This window comes from Miniopterus schreibersii (genome assembly GCF_964146895.1).
Source record: "Miniopterus schreibersii genome assembly, chromosome: X".
Lineage (NCBI taxonomy): Eukaryota > Metazoa > Chordata > Mammalia > Chiroptera > Miniopteridae > Miniopterus > Miniopterus schreibersii.
In genome coordinates, this window is record NC_138104.1 from 83,235,187 (window position 1) to 83,253,552 (window position 18,366).

General features: G+C 45.4%; 1 protein-coding gene across 2 annotated transcripts in view; it reads left to right on the plus strand.

Moving 5' to 3' along the window:
• The first annotated feature begins 11,083 nt into the window (after positions 1–11,083).
• The window catches only part of SRPX (sushi repeat containing protein X-linked), an 84,042-nt gene continuing 76,759 nt past the window's right edge, over positions 11,084–18,366 (plus strand). The window contains exon 1 of one of the 2 annotated variants that reach the window (XM_081125617.1): positions 11,084–11,246. In XM_081125617.1, the coding sequence (XP_080981743.1) occupies positions 11,174–11,246 (73 nt within the window). In that variant the 5' untranslated portion in view covers positions 11,084–11,173. The remainder of the gene's footprint in view (positions 11,247–18,366) is intronic. The other variant, XM_081125616.1, reaches the window with a different exon arrangement.

Sequence of the window (18,366 nt, forward strand, 5' to 3'; positions counted from 1 at the left end):
GACTCCTCTGGGACAAGGACTGGGGTCTTCTTTGGGAAATCAATACCATAATAGTTCGATGGAGGCTCATCTCTGAGGATAGTTGTATGCAAACACGTCCCAGTCCCATACTAGTTATATTCCTTTTCAAGTGCACAGCCTCTGGGATACAAATTGACTTTTTCCTTATTACCATATCAAGGTATTCCTGCCTCAGAAGTGTTCTGGACTCCTGCTTCTCTGCTTCTCTGTTAGGATGGGAGATTTAGTGCCACAAACCACATTACAGCACAAGGTGAGGGCTTTGACCTTTTGGGTTCAATCCTGACAGAAAAGAGATTATGTCACAGGATCTAATGTGTCCTCACTTTTGTTCCATTTTCTGTCAGCCTCTAGTACTGGGTCATATTCCCTTATATATATTTCCACAGGTTTTATCTGGCAAAAAATAATACCCTTTGGACTTAGATGTCCCTTGTCAAGATCCAGAAGCTAATGTTTGCTGTGGCTTCCTTTAATTTTCCCTGTTCAAATTGTATATCCTTTTTTCCCTTTTATTCCCTTTTCTCCAATGTCCTCAAGGATCTCCTCCACTCCAGTGGCTTCAGCTTTCACCTCCATGTGAGCATTTCAAATCTATACCCCTCTCTTCATCTTTCCTACTGAATTTCAAATTATTTTAACACTAGGCACCTTCCACACTGTTGTCTCACCTGCATCACAATCTGAACATGTTCAAAATTAAACTCATTTTATCCTCATACTGGCTCCTTGCCTGTATCAGTCTAAGTTCTACCAGAGCATCAGAATCAGTAGGAGATATATACTGCATAAGGCCAATATGGATTTGTTACACAGAATTGTTCTTATGCAACTGTAGGAGATTGCTAAATAGTTTCTGTATGGCTGTTGTCTCTGAGTCTAATACTGAAGCCTGAAGTTCATGGGGTAAGCACTAGGGAAGGAAAGCTGTACAGTGGAGCGGGGAGATCAAGAGAAGGCTGGAACCAACAAGCATGAGCTGGAGCCCCATGAGTAAGAACTGGAACTCATATTACTTCTTGTTGCCACTGACCTTGGTGATGAGGGTATCCAACAGAAGCGGGGCTCTTTGTCACATCACTAAACAGACACACCTGGCCTAAGAGTTGAAGAAACTGAAGGAGGATCAGGGGAAGGTAGAGCACTTGCAGTCCCAGTTGCTGCTTCATACCAATGAGGTAAGTCAGCAAATCTGTACCATATGTGAACTACAAAATGGCCTCTGCTTCCCTTCCAGGCTCCAGATCTCCCAAAAATCCCTGTGGCTGATTTTAACTGGAAACAAAAGAATGAATTCTGGGAAATATAGCTCAGTGTAGCCAAGTTGACACATTATAAAGCCATTAAAATCCACCCCTAGCCGATTTGGCATCCATATGCATCTCCTTAAAGTATGCTTAATCTTTGAATAAAGACAATGCTAAATTCCTACTTCTGCCTAGCATGATACAACTATCCTGCATACAAGTAAAAAAAATACCCTTTCCCCAGAAGAGAATGCAAATTCCTTTTTTATCCTTGGGCGATGTTCATTCTTTTCCAAGATGATTCACACACTTCTTTTGCTATCTTATAACTGAGATATAAAGTTAAATATTATTAAGATATCTCAGATAATAAAGGGATGAGAAAAATATCTGATATATTTATAAATATATTTGTATTAAATAAGGAATAATGTTCATAACTATTACAGTATTACAGGCTTTGTCTCTGCAATGGTCAAATGATCATAGCTGATATAATACCTTTTTCCCATAGTCTACCATTACATATTCTTTTTATTTACATTTTTTATTTAAAAAATTTTTAAGTTACAGTTTACATTCTGTATTATTCTGTATTAGTTTCAGGTGTGCAGCATAGTGGTTAGACAATCATATACTTTACAAAGTGGTCCCCCTGATATTTCCAGTACCCACCTGGCACCATACATAGTTATTATAATAATATTGACTAAATTCCTGTGCTGTACTTTACATCCCTATGACTATTTTGTAACTATCAATCTGTACCTCTCAATCCCTTCACCTTTTTCACCCTGTCTCCCAAGCCCTCCTCCCCTCTGGGAACTATCAGTCTATTCTTTGTTTCTGTTTTGTTTGTTCATTTATATTGTTCTTTACATTCCACATATAAGTGAAATTATATGGTACATGTCTTTCTCTGTCTGACTTTTTCACTTAGCATAATACTCTCTAGGTCCATCCATGCTATTGCAAATGGTAAGATTTTGTTCTTTTTTTATGGCCAAGTAATATTCCATTACATATTCTTTTTGCTGTCAGCAAGTACCTCAGCTGATGGTCATGGTTCTTTGCTTGGTGGAGTGATACTAATTTTCATTCTTAAAGGCTCTGGGATATGAGCAGCCCTTCCTGAGTTGGGTTTTTATAGCTTTTTGTTGAATTTAACTCTAGAACATGGGAGTATTAGGAGGCACCCTTGAGGATTTCCTGCTTTTCAGATGTTATCATTTACCCCCATTGTGTGATAGTAGCAGCACTATTCCTCTTCATAGTCAGGATTAATCGCCCTAGCCAGACAGTAACCCCCTTCTCCACCTGTTCATTCAGTGACACAAGGTATCCAGGGTGTCCAGGTAGCCGTCTCAACTTCCATTTCAGTGGAATCATTGTTGAGTCCCTCATGAAAACATCCTTACCTTTGAAACTAAGACCTCTACACCAGCAGAGCCTATGCATCGTGGGGGTGGGAAGTAACATTTTGTTACCAGATCACTTGAGGTTATAGTAAACAGTGCTACTATCATTTTCACCATTATACTCATAGTTTTATGAATATTGTCTGTGGGAGAAACAGTGCCATATATTGGATGACTTGGCATTTACAGCATCCAGGAGGACTTTGCCCAGCCCCGTAAGGTGTTTCCCCTTATCTGGTGCCATAACTATGTCTTCAAAAGGCCATTCCACTTCTGTTTACCTGCTTCAGGATGATGGGAAACATGGTAAGACCAGTGAATTCCAAGAGCGTGGGCCTCTTGCCTCACTTCATTTGCTGTGAAATGAGTTCATTGATTGGAACCAATGCTATGTGGAATACCATGATGATGGGTAAGGTATTCTGTAAGACCATGGATGGTAATTTTGGTAGAAGCATGCGGACAGAGAAGGAAAACCCATATCCAATTGTCTATTCAAATAACCAGGTAGACTACTCAAAGTCTTGGCTGCTGGGAGAATTTCCCCTCACTGTTGCCCTTCAGGACTGTCATAGGGTAGGTCTGTAGTACTGCGACTCTCCACTTTCAGGTGGCACCTGCATGCCATGCAGCACTATCTGTAAACCAGGCCTGAGGTTTTTGTTCCTCAGTCAACTGTTCATAGGGAATGCTCCATCAGGACAGCGATCTGGGCTGGAAGAGGGAAGGCAGTGTAGCTGAAGTAGGAGCCATGGGCATTTGGGCCACTTCCTAATACAACTTACTTGTGCCTTCAAGACTTGCTCAAACCTGATTACATGTATACACCTTCCATTTGATAGTGGAGTGTCACTATGCACACCCAACTTTATGGCTCAGCCAGTTGGACAACACTCAGTTCGTGATGGGTAGCTCAGGTTAAATGGCAACGTGATGGCTCATGGTTAAGCATTCAGTCTACTAAGGCCAGTGGCAAGCCAAAAGTTGTTTATTAAAAGGAGAGTCATTATTTACAAAGGATGGAAGGGATTTGCTGCAAAATTCTAAGGGTCAGGTTTTCCTTCACCTTTAGGATTTTGCCAAAGACTTCAAAATGCATCTCTATCTGCCAGTGACATTTGAGCACCACTAAATGGCCTGGATCATATGGCCCAAGTGGCAAAGCAGCTTGCACAGAAGCCTGGACATATTGCAGTCTTCTCTTGTTCCGAGCCCAAAAGAAAACTAGCATTTCTTAGGTCACATTTATACAATGCCTAACCAAAGAGGAAAATAAAAGGAATTCTGTTTTAAAAATCTCTGAGCAAGCCTCTGATTGGCCTGGATGGAACTTGTGCTTACCCCCCTAATTACAGTGGGTTGGGGAAAAAGTTTTAGTCACCCAGCCTGATTCATCTAACCACACCTATAACCAAGATTTGGAGTGTCTGTAGTTGGCAGCCCCTCTCCAAAACTAGTTCCCCAAGTAATGTTTTTCTGGGAATTCATCATCAAGACAAGTAAGGAAAATGTCCTCCTCAAGGTGAGATAAAGCTCTGCCCTTGTAGAGTAGTTCTTTTTAATGGAGAAGTCTCTGAGCATATTTCAGAACAATAACTCTTCCCCTTTCCCTCCCAGAGCAGAATGGGTCTTTATTGCACCGTTATCATGAAAGCCTAGTAGGGTTCTTGGAGGTAAAGCCTACTGCAAGGGTGAGCCCTGTTATGACTTCAGCCCCAGGAGCTTCTCACCATCAGATTAGTCCACTCTCAGGTGCCAACAATGTTTCTAAATTGCCACATAAGGGTTCCTACCTGTGCATCTTAGCTGTGACTTTCTGGATATGCCTCTCTTCCCAGATAGTGATGGGTGGCTATTTGCCCTGAAAACTCAGTTCTTTGTCGAGTTTGAGAAAAGTCATTGATTTTTCTGTTTGCCCAGCTTTTCTTGTTGTCCAGATAGAAATGATGACTTCCAAGCATGTGGCAATTAAAGCTGAAAGTTGTTCATTTCCTTTTTTAATCTCTGCATTCCTATACAGGCATATCCCATTTTATTGCACTTTATTGTGTTTCACAGATGTTGCATTTTTTTTTACAAGTTAAAGGGTAGACCCTCCACCAGCAAATAATACGACTCACTATTGCACTGGTCTAGAACTAAACTGGAATATATCTGAGGGATGCCTGCATTTCTCAATTCTCTGTATGACCTTCTATTCCTACTTTATAAAGGCATTTTCCTTGACTCTTTTACTGAATACACCAAATTGATATTTTTTAAAGTTGCTTTTCCTTTTTTGTAGCTTTTTTCATAAAAGAGCTGTTTTCCTTTGAGTCTTTAAGGTAAAAATATTCCCTTTCCTTTATGCTGCAGAATGTTTTCATCCCCTAGAGCTTCTGTCGTTTCATTCTGACTATCCCTGAAAGAGAAGAAATCTCTTTAAGTCAGGGGATTGTAAACAGATACCATTCTTGGACTGTCCTTATTTTTTTTCATCTTGACCTTGAGCATTCTTACCTTAACCCTCTCTGATCTAGATTTTTAACAGACACCAGTGAGCACAAGTACCAGCTCAACTCACCCTACCCTTCTGGCATTCATTCAGCATTATTCCAATAGACTGAAATAAAATCTCTTGTCCTTCTAGTCTTGAGTTCTCAGAAACCTGGAGAATCTAGTTTAGTCTGTAGTTTATATAGGTGCAGTATGTCAAAGACTAAATCCATGATAGCTGTTATTCAAAGTGTAGTCCTTGGACCTAGGCTGCTCTCTGACTTTTTTTCCATTTTATTTTTCTAGTGAGTCATATTTATTAATTTTACAAAAGCATTGATCAAGGATGGACTGGAAAATTTAAAATAATAGTCCTTTACCAGAGACAGTTGAGAAGCATTGCCCTACATTGCATAACTCCTGAGTGTCTCCTCGACTTCGAGAAATGCCAGCCTGTTATAGAAATAGATGTGTGTATGTATTAGAGTCAGGAAGATAAGTTTCAAATTGGTACAGCTAATTCTGGGTATATCCAATTAAAAATTTTTTTGAGCTGACATAAAATTCAAAGTCTAGAATTAATTTAGAATGTGTGTCTTCATCTGTAATACACACCAACAGGTTATATCCTGCTGTAAAAATAAAATCCTGCGTATCCTGCCCACTACGCCAGTTGTCCCAGTTTCCCTGGAGACGTCTACGCAGGTGGTCTAACTCCCGATACGTGGCTATACCACCGTGAGGGTCGAGAGACACTTGGTTCACTGAGACCGAGCCAATAACTCAAGTTCAAGAAGGGAGACAGAGGCGAACATAAAGCAAATCACACAGGGTTTCTTTACCAGTTCCCGATGGTTCTCGGCACCAGCAGGCCACCCGGAGGATCCGCTGAAAGACACACAGGAGGTCTGGGGGTGCCGCCCGACGGCGTCGGTCACCGCAGCCCTCTGGAAGCTCTCCTAGAGAGGTGCAGGGCAGAGCAAGGCAGGGTCAGCTTTCCCGGAGCTGGGGATGAAGTCTGTGGAGGGCAGACAAGCGTCCGAGGATGTGGCCCAAAAGCTCCTGCTTTTAACAGTTCAGTGGAAGGGTGTGGTGCGTCTTCAGTGTGTCTTATCAGGGTCCTACAGAGCGCGGGGCCTGGTTGGAGGCCGGGGCTACAAAGTGTTAATCTTATCGTGGCACGCAGGCCTCACAGTTACACTCAGTCACACAAGATGGAGTTACTTATTTCAAGTCTAATACACACATCAAACTTATCTTCCTGACTCTAATACATACACACATCTATGGGGAGCCGTTGTGGCCCCAGGCACGGAGGGGCTGCCTGGGTGAGCTACAGATGTGCTCCCCTGCTCCCAGGGAGATGTGGGTGAGCTGCTGAGGCCCCAGGCACGGAGGGGCTGCCTGGGTGAGCTACAGATGTGCTCCCCTGCTCCCAGGGAGATGTGGGTGAGCTGCTGAGACCCCAGGCACGGAGGGGCTGCCTGGGTGAGCTACAGATGTGCTCCCCTGCTCCCAGGGAGATGTGGGTGAGCTGCTGAGGCCCCAGGCACGGAGGAGCTGCCTGGGTGAGCTACAGATGTGCTCCCCTGCTCCCAGGGAGATGTGGGTGAGCTGCTGTGGCCCCAGGCACAGAGGAGCTGCCTGGGTGAGCTGCAGATGTGCTCCCCTGCTCCCTGGGAGATGTGGGTGAGCTGCTGTGGCCCCAGGCACAGAGGAGCTGCCTGGGTGAGCTGCAGAGGTGCTCTCCTGCTCCCTGACCCAGACCTTGAGGCACCAAGGCGATACTAATTTAGCTTGCGGCCTTAAATTCTAGAAAGGCTTATTAGGAAGCTGGCCCTGGCCTGAAGGGTTAAGGGACAGTCAAGCTACATACCAAGCCAAGGACTCAATCCTTCCCAACAAGTTCCCATTAGAAGCCCAGACAAAGATAGTTACCAAGGTCTGAGCTCCTGCAGGAGGCAGGATGTTTACGCTGAAGGTGTGTTTGTGCAGCCTGGAGAGAACTACTTTGTATCGGGCAAGGGGAAGGAATGCGGGGCAGGGTGCTATTCAGCAAAAACAACAGAGCTGGTATAAATTGAGCTTGGAAAATAAACTCGGGGCTGCAGCCCTCACGAGCTGCAGTCCTCCGGATCCCATCTTTTTTGTGTCTGTCTTTTCTCCATCCTCACCCCTACTCTCAGGACCGTTTGACTCTGCCGGCGGGCTCCGGCAACACAGCCCATTTCCCAAGGGACAGTGAGCCACCAGTTTCCCCCTTAAACTTCAGGTTCTTTACTCTGAAAGGATGTGGAAAGAGAAGAACTGGTTTGAAAGAGCGGGAGAATGAGGAGGTGTGGGAAGATTGTAGGGGCACAGGGAGGGAAGGGCTCTCAGAAAATCTCTCTCCTGCAAGTAGGTAGGTGGCTGACAGTTTCTCCTTCAATACCATCTGATTAGACAAGCTCAAGGAATTAAGTGGAGGTGAATTCTGGTAATCCTTTTCCTTCCTTTTCTACTGTGGTTCATTTTGCTCTGACTCGGGGGACAAGACTGTGATGTTTAATCCAAACTTCTCCACATGGCACAGATTGGAAAGACACCTCCACTCCCCCTGCCAGACTTTGATGCCTGTGTTTCTTTCTCCTCACCTCTGGCACTTTACCCATCTCCCAGGAATGCTTCAGAGGACAGAACAGGCACTGTGAGTACAGCCCTGCGGTGCCTGAAACATCTTTCTTAGCTTATGGGCAGCTAGGCTGCACTCTCACAGATACTACTGGGAAACCACGTTTCCCCTACTCTGTATCCGTGTGGTTGGTTTTCGAGATCTAATGTAGGACATCGTATGTATCCTTATTTACTGTTCAGAGTCAATGCAGCATTTCTGCCTGTAGAGATGTTTGGAACCGATGTCTATGTCTCATGCCAGCAATGTCTTTTTTATCCAATTAATAGTTATCTAAAGCAGAACAAGAATGAGATCATAGCTCTGTGGCACTCCCTGCGTGACTTCTCTTTATGTTTCCGTCAACTCATTACCCCATCTTCTGGGTTCAGTTGTTTGACAGATTATGAATTTACTTAACCAGCCTATTGTCTACCAAGGTATTGTGGGATAAATTGATAACCTCTTCCCCTCATCTTCCCTCTGGCCTCATCCTTTCTATCAGAGAGAGGCCTGGAATAATAATAATTACTACTACCACCACTACTAATAAGAATAATATCGGATTAGAGTTTGCTCTAAGATAGCAAAGAGAGCAACACTTAACACTAAGAGTGGTGTTTCTTGTATTTCACCAGACTCAGGTCCTAGGAGAAAGCCAGGTGTTCCTTCTCATCGCAGTAAGAGAATTGATGTTGGTTGTTGTGAGAAAAGCTTGCTTCAGATGTGATATAGGAGAGAAAGGCCGCTGGACACACAACCTGGATCTAGAATTCTAGATGCACATTAACCTTTGCTCGTGGGCCTAAAACAGTGGTTCTCAGCTGGGGGCCAGTTTTCCCATAGAGGGCTATTTGACATTTTCTTATTGTTACAACTTAGAAAATAAGGGGTTGCTATTGACATCTGGGCCAGGGATGGTGCTAACTATCCTTCAGTGCACAGAGCAGCCACCTCCCCAACAAAGAAAGCAGTATTGAGCCCCAAATGTTAATAGCCTGGGCTGAGAAACCCTGGCCTAGGACTTATCCTATTCTAAAACCTGCACCACTCTGTAGGGGCACAAAAATATGCATTGGATCAAACTCCAGGCCACAACCCTAAAGATTCTAGTTTCATTGGTCTGGGGTCCAGTCTGGATATGGTATTTTCCATGAAGGCTCCCTCCTCCCCTTGTGTGTGGACTGGATTGAAAACCCACTCCCCAAAGTGCCTGGTCTAATGGAGGCCACAAATGAAGCTGACCTCTCTCATTTTTCTTGAGGATTATTGAAGGTTGTTGGCTCCTTGAGGAGGTAGCAGCAATGGAGAAAACTCAGGGTATATGGGGAAAAGCCCCAGAAACACTGGAGAGGATAAGATGGAAGTTAAAGTTGGGAGCTCTTGTGAGAAGTGGTAAATGAGCACACCCTGTAGATAAAAGAATTTGAAAACATTCTGATGGATTGGATATTCCCAAGGCCCATTCAAGACTGCTGTAGCAAGTAGAAAGGAGTCCTTCCACAATGTGTGTGTCCCCTGCCAAGGCACAGGGCTCAGTGAACCCAGATGCAACTGGATTTACGTTCCCACAGGCCCCTTCCTCCAGGTACCTTTGTGCAGTGCCCAAACCTCGCAATCTAATGCAGCAGCCCTCGTTGGAATCTACCTTAGCTGAGATCTCCTTTGGATAGGAAAGGGGTGAGGGCCTTATGGGTTGAAACAAAACAAAACATTTGAGAAAGCCTCAGAGAAACCAGATCCATCATTCAGGCAGCCGAAAAACCCTATCCTGATGCCAGATAACAAGGTGGAGGCTCCAGGCCTGTCATGGTGTCCTTGGGTGGTTGAGAACAACCCAGGTAATGGGGAAATCTGGTTTCAGGAAACAACAGCCGGATTCCCAAGGCTGTGATGGAAACAGGGAACTTTCTCTGCCTTGTCTTCACCCTGGGAAGAGCCTGAAGCCGCATTCCGAACCTCAGTGCAACAAGCATGCAGTGGGTCCAGCCCTTGAGTCATTCCTTTACAAGAGAGAAACACAAACGCTGTAGTGTTGACTTGGCATCAGCAGAAGCACACATCTAAGTTCAAATCCCACTCTGCCCATAAAAGTGAACCTGGGCAATTTCTAAATGTGGGTTTCTTCTTGGATAAAATGGACATAGTGATAAACAGAGCTTGGGGCATGGTCATGAGGGTTGTGGATGAAAAAGGGACCACCTACTAAACCTGACAGGCTTGGGAAAACTACATGGCGGGCCTTACAAACTCAGAGACCAAAAATAACTACATCGGAGGGTCTGAACGTAAAACTTCCTAACTAAAAGCAAGTCTTGGCAGTAGTCATGTCCTAGGCTGGTATCTTCCTTGACAAAGATCAATCTTTACCTTGACAGAGCCTATTGTCTTTTTTCATCTAAGATAACATGGCTTTGTTTGTTAATGATGTTAGACTGTTTTTTATTGCCATAGTTTTGAAAAACAATACCTTTGAAATGTCAGAGTAATCTTTTCCAGACCCTGCAAGGCTAACCTAAGGGCACAAGAACAGGAGACCACAGAACCCTTCATTGTTTTCTTGTTCCCCGAATACCATCTCTCTGTGCTGTAAATTATTAAGTATCATGTACCCACCAATGTGAAAGAAGTATGTGTCTCTCCTTTTGACTTTTTATCCAGTCCTAGAGACTTCCCAGCTTTGCTTTCTCCTGCCCCCCCCTAATATATCACCAGTGGATTTCATGTAACCGCCTATGTCTCTTCCTTTTATTCTAATGTATAAAACAAGGTACAAAATTGCCATTCTCTGGAGCATTTTCTCAATCCATTGTGATTTTGCATCTGGCAATTGTCATCAGTTTGGCTTAAGTAAACTCATAAAAATTCTCTGCAGGTTTGGATGTTTCTTTGGTAGATAGTGTGGCCAGCGTAACCTGCGGCAGTGGGCCACTCTGGAGCCCCTTGGTTGCCCCTTCTCTTTCTATGTGACTCACTCAGCTTCCTACACAGATGACATTGTGCTGGGGGCCCTTGATCTGGGAGGCAGTTGGGCCACCAGTGTGTGTATTCGGGTGAGAAGGCTCACAGTTGGAGAACAGAAAGATACTCCTGGCGCGCTCTGGTCCTGGGGGGTCAGCCCCACTTCCAGAAAAAGCACTGGCCCAAAAAGAAGAGGGTGGGTGGGAGCCCCAAACCGCGCCAGCATTCCGGGGAGGCGGAGGAAGGAGGATAGGCCCCAAGCCTGAGGGAGGGAGAGGCGAGAGGAGGAGTTTTCCAGCTCAGCCCTCGCCTCTCTCCAGGCAGCCCCTCAGTCTGGTCGGTCTCCTCGGGGAAGCGGGAAGCGTGCTGCGCGGAGGAGCCGAGCGGAGGGCCGGCGCGCCATGGGGAGCCCCGCACTTTGGCCCGCGCTGCTGCTGCTGCTGTTGCGAGTCCCCCCGAGCCGCGGCTTCCCAGGTAGGATCGGAGGCGGGGCAGCCTCCCCACTGCTGGGCACCGGGAACCCTCCGCTCTGGACAGATGGAGGTGCGGGGGGCGCCCTTTGTTTGCGACGAACTCCTTTTTCGCCGCCCGGGAAGGGGGTGACGTGGAGGGAGGCTCTCGTCTGGGCACCGGGAGGGGAGAGCCGACTGTCAGCCCCTCGCCAGGCGTGGAGAGCCTTCGCGGCGCCAGGAACCCGAGTTACCCTCTGCATCTGGGGTTCCTGGGGTCCAAGCAAACCCGTGGTGGTGCAGGAGACGACTGGGAGAAGTTTGGCCACGGACTAGTTTCTCACCACTCAGAGTTTTGCCTCTTACCCGGTTGCTCAGGGCCGGGTCCCAGGAGGCTGGCAGATTGTCCTGAAAGGAGCCCCAACCCCCTCCCACGCGAGGTCCCAGACCATCCCCTGAGGCTGCAGGCGCAGTCACAGTGAAGCGACTCTTGCGGACAGCACAGGCGGGCCCTCTCCCGCTACCCCAACCCCCTCTGCTGGGGATTCCCAGAAAGTCTGCGCCTTTGGGAGAGAGGTGCCAGCTGAGAGTGGTGACATGTGGCATGCGCTCGGTTAGCCCCAGGGAAAGAGGACTACTCACGCGTGGCTCTGCTGGGAGCCGCAAGGCTGCCTTAGAGGGTGTGGCTTCTTGCTGCTGGAGGGCGTGGTCTCTACCATCTAAGGGAAACCTGGCATTTATTTATTAGGGCTCTCCTGGTATTGGCAAAACCTTCTTTGGAAATGCCCTTTTAAAACCTCCAAGCTTATTCCTGCATCAGAGAGTCTTAGATTAGCAAAGAGTTTCAGGGGAGCAGGGCAACGTGGACGCACCCTTGTGTCCGGGAACGAAGAAGAAATCCATGAGCACACTAATTTGGTGTTAATGAGAAAGTGGTTGACGTGGACCGTAGGGCGTGCAAATATTTGGTCTGAAAAACAAACCTACTGAATTCTAGATGAGGGATGGAGGAGTATGGAGGTGGAGGTCTCACATAGTGTGCTTGGGAGATATACAGATGGCTACTGGAAATTCTCTGCACGTCCCCAAATGAATCAGTCAAACAACTGTGTGAAGTGATAAACGGGAACATTTGTGTTTGGAGCTGACTCTTGCAAGTTTAAGCTGTTTGGTAGGAACTGATTCAGAGCAAAGTGGAAAGGAGACTATCCTCAGTGCCAGACAAGTGCCATTCCCATGGTGTGCTCCCCCACCCCCTTTAGCAGGAGTCAGATTAAAATGAACCCAGTCAGGGCACATGCCCGGGTTGTGGGCTCAATCCCCAGTCGGGGGCGTGCAGGAAGCGGCTGATGAATGACTCTTTCATCATTGATGTTTCTATCTCTCTCTCCCTCTCCCTTCCTCTCTCCGAAATCAACAATATTAAAAAAAAAAAAAAAAAAAAAAAAGAACCCAAAGGTGAAGGACAAGGACAAGGACTAGCTTTGGGTGAGCAGAGGGAGAAGTTGAGAAACTAGCTGGAGGCAGTTGTACTCTGAATTTGGAGGCTTCTCTGAGCTGCTTGTACATCTGGTGGAGCCTTTCTCAGCCAAGGGGCCTCTCTTTTTTCCATCTGACCGCCATCCCTCCCTTACCCTGCCCTCTGCTCTCTTTTCTCTCAGCTTCTATCCTTGTATAGTGTAGCTTGCTGCCAGGGCTCAGCCACCTACAGAATCATGGATTTGCCAGGTTGGGCACCATCACTCTCCGTCTTTAAGGACCTGCGCCTGGCTAGCCTGGCTCCTCTGCCAGCAGGCAGGCTGTCCCCCTGCTGGAGGCTAGTGCCTTCCTCCTTGCCAACCCCTACACTGATTCCTCACCTGCCCTCAGGCTCTGCTCAGACCCCAAATGAGCAGAAGCTGATTGGAAATGCTTTCAAAGCACTTCCCTTGAGCTCACCCTTGGCTTCTCTCTATAAGATCTCTCAGGAAATGTGCTCTGCTGGGGCTATTGAATCCAAAAGTGGGATTTCACTGCAAACCAGAAGTTTTAGAAGGCTAAGGAGGGGAGATATTCTAGGCCAGCAGGTACTGAGGCAAATCATGTCAGCTGAGTTCACAGTGCTGGGTGCCAAGTGCTGGGTGACAGATTTTGAAGATCATTTCAGAGGCACCCTCTTAGCAAATGGACATCATGTCTCCATTAAGAGAGAAGGTAAAAGGTCTGAAGTCAGGATCCTCTGAAAAAGGGAGATTGGGATCTAGGGCCCCATCAGCCTTCTGGTTATATAACCAGCTGAGATTTAACAGCAAATCTGTCAGAGTGAGAGTAAATCCTTCCCATTCTCACTCCTAGAAGTTCTCTGGAGTTTTTCCATCTTTGAATTTGATGCAGCTTTTCTGGCTCTCTGATTTATTCTTTGCAGCCTAGCAAAGACACAGTATCTAAAAAAACACACACCATGAAATGTGTGGAAAGTTCATAGCCAAGCTGTCTGCATTTGATTGTGTTTGCATGCCTATAAGGGTAGGAGTTTTGATTCTGTTCTTAAGTAAACTCATGAAACCTTATTTACATCTGAGATTTTGGAGGATCACTGCACCTCCTTCTGTAAGCAAGGCCAAAGGTGGAAATGAGCACCATGGCCACTAAGAAAGGCTCCATGAATCTTACACCTGGAGAAAGCTAGTTAAAGTAGTGTGGTTTGGCCAATCAGGAAAGCTGAGTGAGGTTTGCTAAAAACCAGACCAGACCATATCAGCCAAAGCAGCCTTCTGAAATGCCACATTTGGAGATAAGTATTAGGAACTGAACACCTGGCTCAGGATATACAATTAAAGTCTCAGGCTAGGCTAGAAATTTCTATTTGGATTTAAAACATGTAATCAGCTAACAAAATTACTCTGCATTAAAACGGAGAATGCTAGGGAGAGCAGAACATTTTCATCTGGCATTTTCTTTACTGATAACACTTTCAGTATAGTATATTGGTATTACTGCTTCTCATTTCACAGATTTGTGAGCTCTAAGAGACACCAGAAACCATTGTTAAAGCACCATCTTCAAACTTTCCCAACTCATCAGTTCTCACAATTGAAATACAACCCCTCTCTTTATTATTACTATAACATTCTCACTTTTAGACTCTGTCACTCTAACTCAGTCTGCTTTCTTTGGCTAGATTCTGGTCTTTTAAGTACAACTTTAATTAATTAATTAATTAATTTTATTTTTTATTTTATTAACTATATCTTTATTGATTTCAGAGAGAGGAAAGGAGAGGGAGAGAGAGAGATAAAAACATCAATGATGAGAGAGTCATTGATCGAGCCCGCAACCCGGGCATGTGCCCTGACTAGGAATCGAACCCCGATCGTCTGGATCCTAGGTCGACGCTCAACCGCTGAGCCACGCCTGGCCGGGCACAACTTTAATTTAGTACCATTTTGTATCACTTTACTTTCCTACTCAAAGATGGAGAACAACAGCTCCATGTTCTCTCTAAAGTTAACGAAAAAGTTCTCAGGGGACTATACAGTTTGCTTCAGGCCTAATTTTACAGTTCTCATCTGGTTTCCTAAAATGTGACCAAAATAAATTACATGTTTTTATAGAACTTGAGTGAAATGTTGCCACTTCTTGGTATTACTGCTTCCTGCACCTGGACTGCTTTCCCCCAACCACCAGTCTGTCCAAACTCTGCCCATCTCCCAGTGACATCCCCACTTCGATGAAACTTTGCCTTGATCCCTTGAATGAGAAGCTTCTGCTTTCCTTTGAGCGTCCACGGCACTTCATGTCTTGTGGTATTTATCACGCATGCCATACTTTACAATCATTTATGAACTCCTCTATATAGGCATACCTCAGAGACATTGCAGGTTCAGTTCCAGACCACCGCAATAAAGAAAGGGTGGCAATAAAGTCAGTCATATTCTTTCTGCTGGTGGAGGGTCTTGCCTTCAATCTGTAAAAAACAGTCTGTGAGTGTAAGAAAGTGAAGTGGAATAAAATGAGGTATGCCTATATTTCTAGATTCTGAGCTCTTGAAGGCAGAGTAATGCTATGTCTTACTCTTCTTTGTATTTCCCATGGTGCCTAGCCGAGCACCTTGAGCCAGGTGGATATTTGTGCTTATTGAGTTAATATTGTAGTTCCCTGTAGTTCAGGTGGTGGACCATTGGAAAGAAAAGGAGCTGAGAGAAACACATGCGCAGAGATTATGGCTTACTGGCTGTAGAAGTTGCATTTAAATCCATGAACACCCTCTGTTGAAGCAATAACCTTCTCTGTTGGGGGCTGTAAGATGAGAGACCGACTGCAGCCACAAGCTGGAGTTTGCATTTATTATTTTTGTTGGCCACTTTGCTACGGCCCCTTCCAAAGAGGTTGAATGGTTACCTTAGTAAACGCAAATGTGTGCTACATCAATTACCCTTTCAGAAAACACAACTAAAACGTGTAATTGAAAGTGAAGACTGAGTTTAAACAGAAGAAGGTTTACTTTTGCCAGGCTATAGCATAGTGTGGAATTGTAGCCGCCAAGTTCTGATTAATACTCAGATTTAAAGATTCACTTCCCAAAAAGCAGTGTGAATAATAACCTCCCCTGAGTTCCAGTTCATAGGGAGTTTTCTGAGGACAGCTCCTTGGTTCTCCATTGTGTGAGCTCATGACTGTCAGCTTTTATGGGCCATTGTTTCAGAGGTTTTAAGCCTGAATCTTTCTCTTGGATATTTGAATTTAATTTTGAAACAGAATCCGTTTCTGCCTTCTCCAATGAAACCTGGACTCTACCCAGAGACTTACTTTTCAAAGTGGACACTGAATTATGGAGTTCTTGGGATACCAGGATGAAGAAAGGAGGGGATTCCTTCTGTCAGTAGCTTTCTGTCTTAAGGAGAAATAGACACTGAGTTATCTAAGGTGGTAAATGTTATAACAGAAATGGGTTTACAGGCCTGGGAGTGCAGAGAGGAGCCATGCAGAGACATTGGGCCTGGATATTGAACAACGATGCTGCTGGATGCTGATGCCAAAGATAACAGCACTACATGCCCATGGGAGGTTAAAGTAGGAGGCCTGTGGGCTTCTCTAAGAACACTTTGAAATTGGAAACAGAAATCTGTGTGGGTGTTCTTTTCCTGGGGCGAAGGCCCTATCCCAATTCAAAACCGCTGCTCACTAGATCATCTTTGTGAGTTCTATGAGAGAACGTGCACTTAATGGGCACAAAAATCAACATACAAAGTAAGATGAAATTGCCAGAATAGGGAATATTTGATTGAACCAATGAACAGGTAGCCTCTTATAACCAGTGGTACAATTTCCTGTCCTCCTCATTTAAAAAGCAACAGCAAACAAAGCAGACATAATCATAGACTGGAATTGCCTTCAGGCTTGGGCTGGCAACTGGTTGTACCCCCCACTTAGCCCAGTGTAGGGAATGTCAGAGAGGATCTTTAGTCAATATTTGTAAATTGATTGATTGAAGTAAGTGTAACAGGGAATCAACGTATTATATTTCAAATATCCCTGCAGGATTTAACCAGAATTTCCAAGAGGATAATTCCCAAAGAAAAAGGAATGCAATATAGTAAAATGTCAGGAAATTTACAGTACCCTGAACAAAAGATCGATCTGAGCAGTCCACAGTTCAGGGCATAGCTAAATGCTGAGGCTCTTGGATTTCCTATCACCCTCGGACACTATTCTAGGAGACTTAGAGACTCCAGGGAGTTCCAGGGGCAGGATTTTCAGATAAAGATTTTAAGATAAAGCTTGTGTAAGAGAAAAGTCATTGGTAGCTTTGCTAAGCTCCCAAGTTTTCCAAATGATAATTGGTTGCACCTGGATCTTACTGTTGCATGGCACTCTGGCCTCAGAAACCTCTGGATCACTCATTCTTGGGCTGAATGATTCACTCACCCATAATCCTTAGCTCATACTGGATGCCTCTTTATGTATTGTTCTCCAGGGAGACGATAAATGGGTTTGGACATGATAGCTTGGATTCTCCCAGAGGTTTGGGGTTGTAAATTGAGTATATTGGGTTTAAAACTATTTTTATGAGTAATAGTCAAACAGATCCAAACATAGAATTTAGGGAGTACTTTCTGCCTTAACCTTGAAACATCGCTGCACCGTTTCTTCTTCCCTGCGTTTACAGTGACCTGCAGTGTGATGGCCCACGTGCATCAACGCCTTGTTTCCCCTGCCGCCACTGGCTGTTTGCAGTGTCTGTCCAGTTGTGCCTCATGAGCATCTATCTCTTCAATGCTGATTGCACCCTGGGACCCTTGGACAGAGGACTCTGGCCTTCCACTTACTGTGTGGGTGGCTGAGCTGAATGACCCTGCCAGTTCCAGGACCCAGGAATGTTCAAAAGCACTGGTTAAATTAAGGCCACAGAGTAAGATTTGAGCCAAGGTTTGGCAGGCTCATTATGGAGTGGTGAGAAAGTGTTGGTGTGGCCCGCCTTCTGAGACTCTGCCCCCGGAGTGTCCATCCATGTAGGAACTCTGACTTGTTGCCACTGACTCAGCATTTGTCAGACAAAGGCTCCAATTCCTTTAAACATCCAATGTTGAAATTCTCTTTCCACTTAGATTTTAACTTAACTTTCCAATGGGTAGAATCATACTGTTTCACCATTAGCTAGTCATTAATCTGATGCCCCCGGCCATGTCAGCAGGTCCTGGAGTCTTGTTCATATTGTGTCCACATGGCCTAGCAGGGACCTGGCTCCTGGAAGGCTCTTGGTGGATCTGTGGAGTGAAATCTGCTGGGGATCACGCCTCTGGCTAGTCCTGACCTGCTGGGTGGGTGTCTCAGGCTCTACCTAATTTCCCACAGGTGTCTCTCACCCACATCCAGGCTCTCCTGTGTGGGCCACCTAATTCATGGATCTGTGGAACTTCGGACTGGAAGGTGCACCCGAGATGTAACATCTTGCTTCTTAGTGATGACCTCCTGAGGCTCAATCAGTTGAAGGGATTTCTCTGGGGTCACACAAGGAGTTAGAAGAAGAGCTAGGTTTAGAATTCGGTCTGGTGACTCCAGAATTCCCTTTACTCTACCACAGGCAGGTACTGAACTCAACTTTTGAGTGGTCACTGCATGTTAGGCACCATGCCAGGCACCAGGTATAGGCAGACAAGAATTAA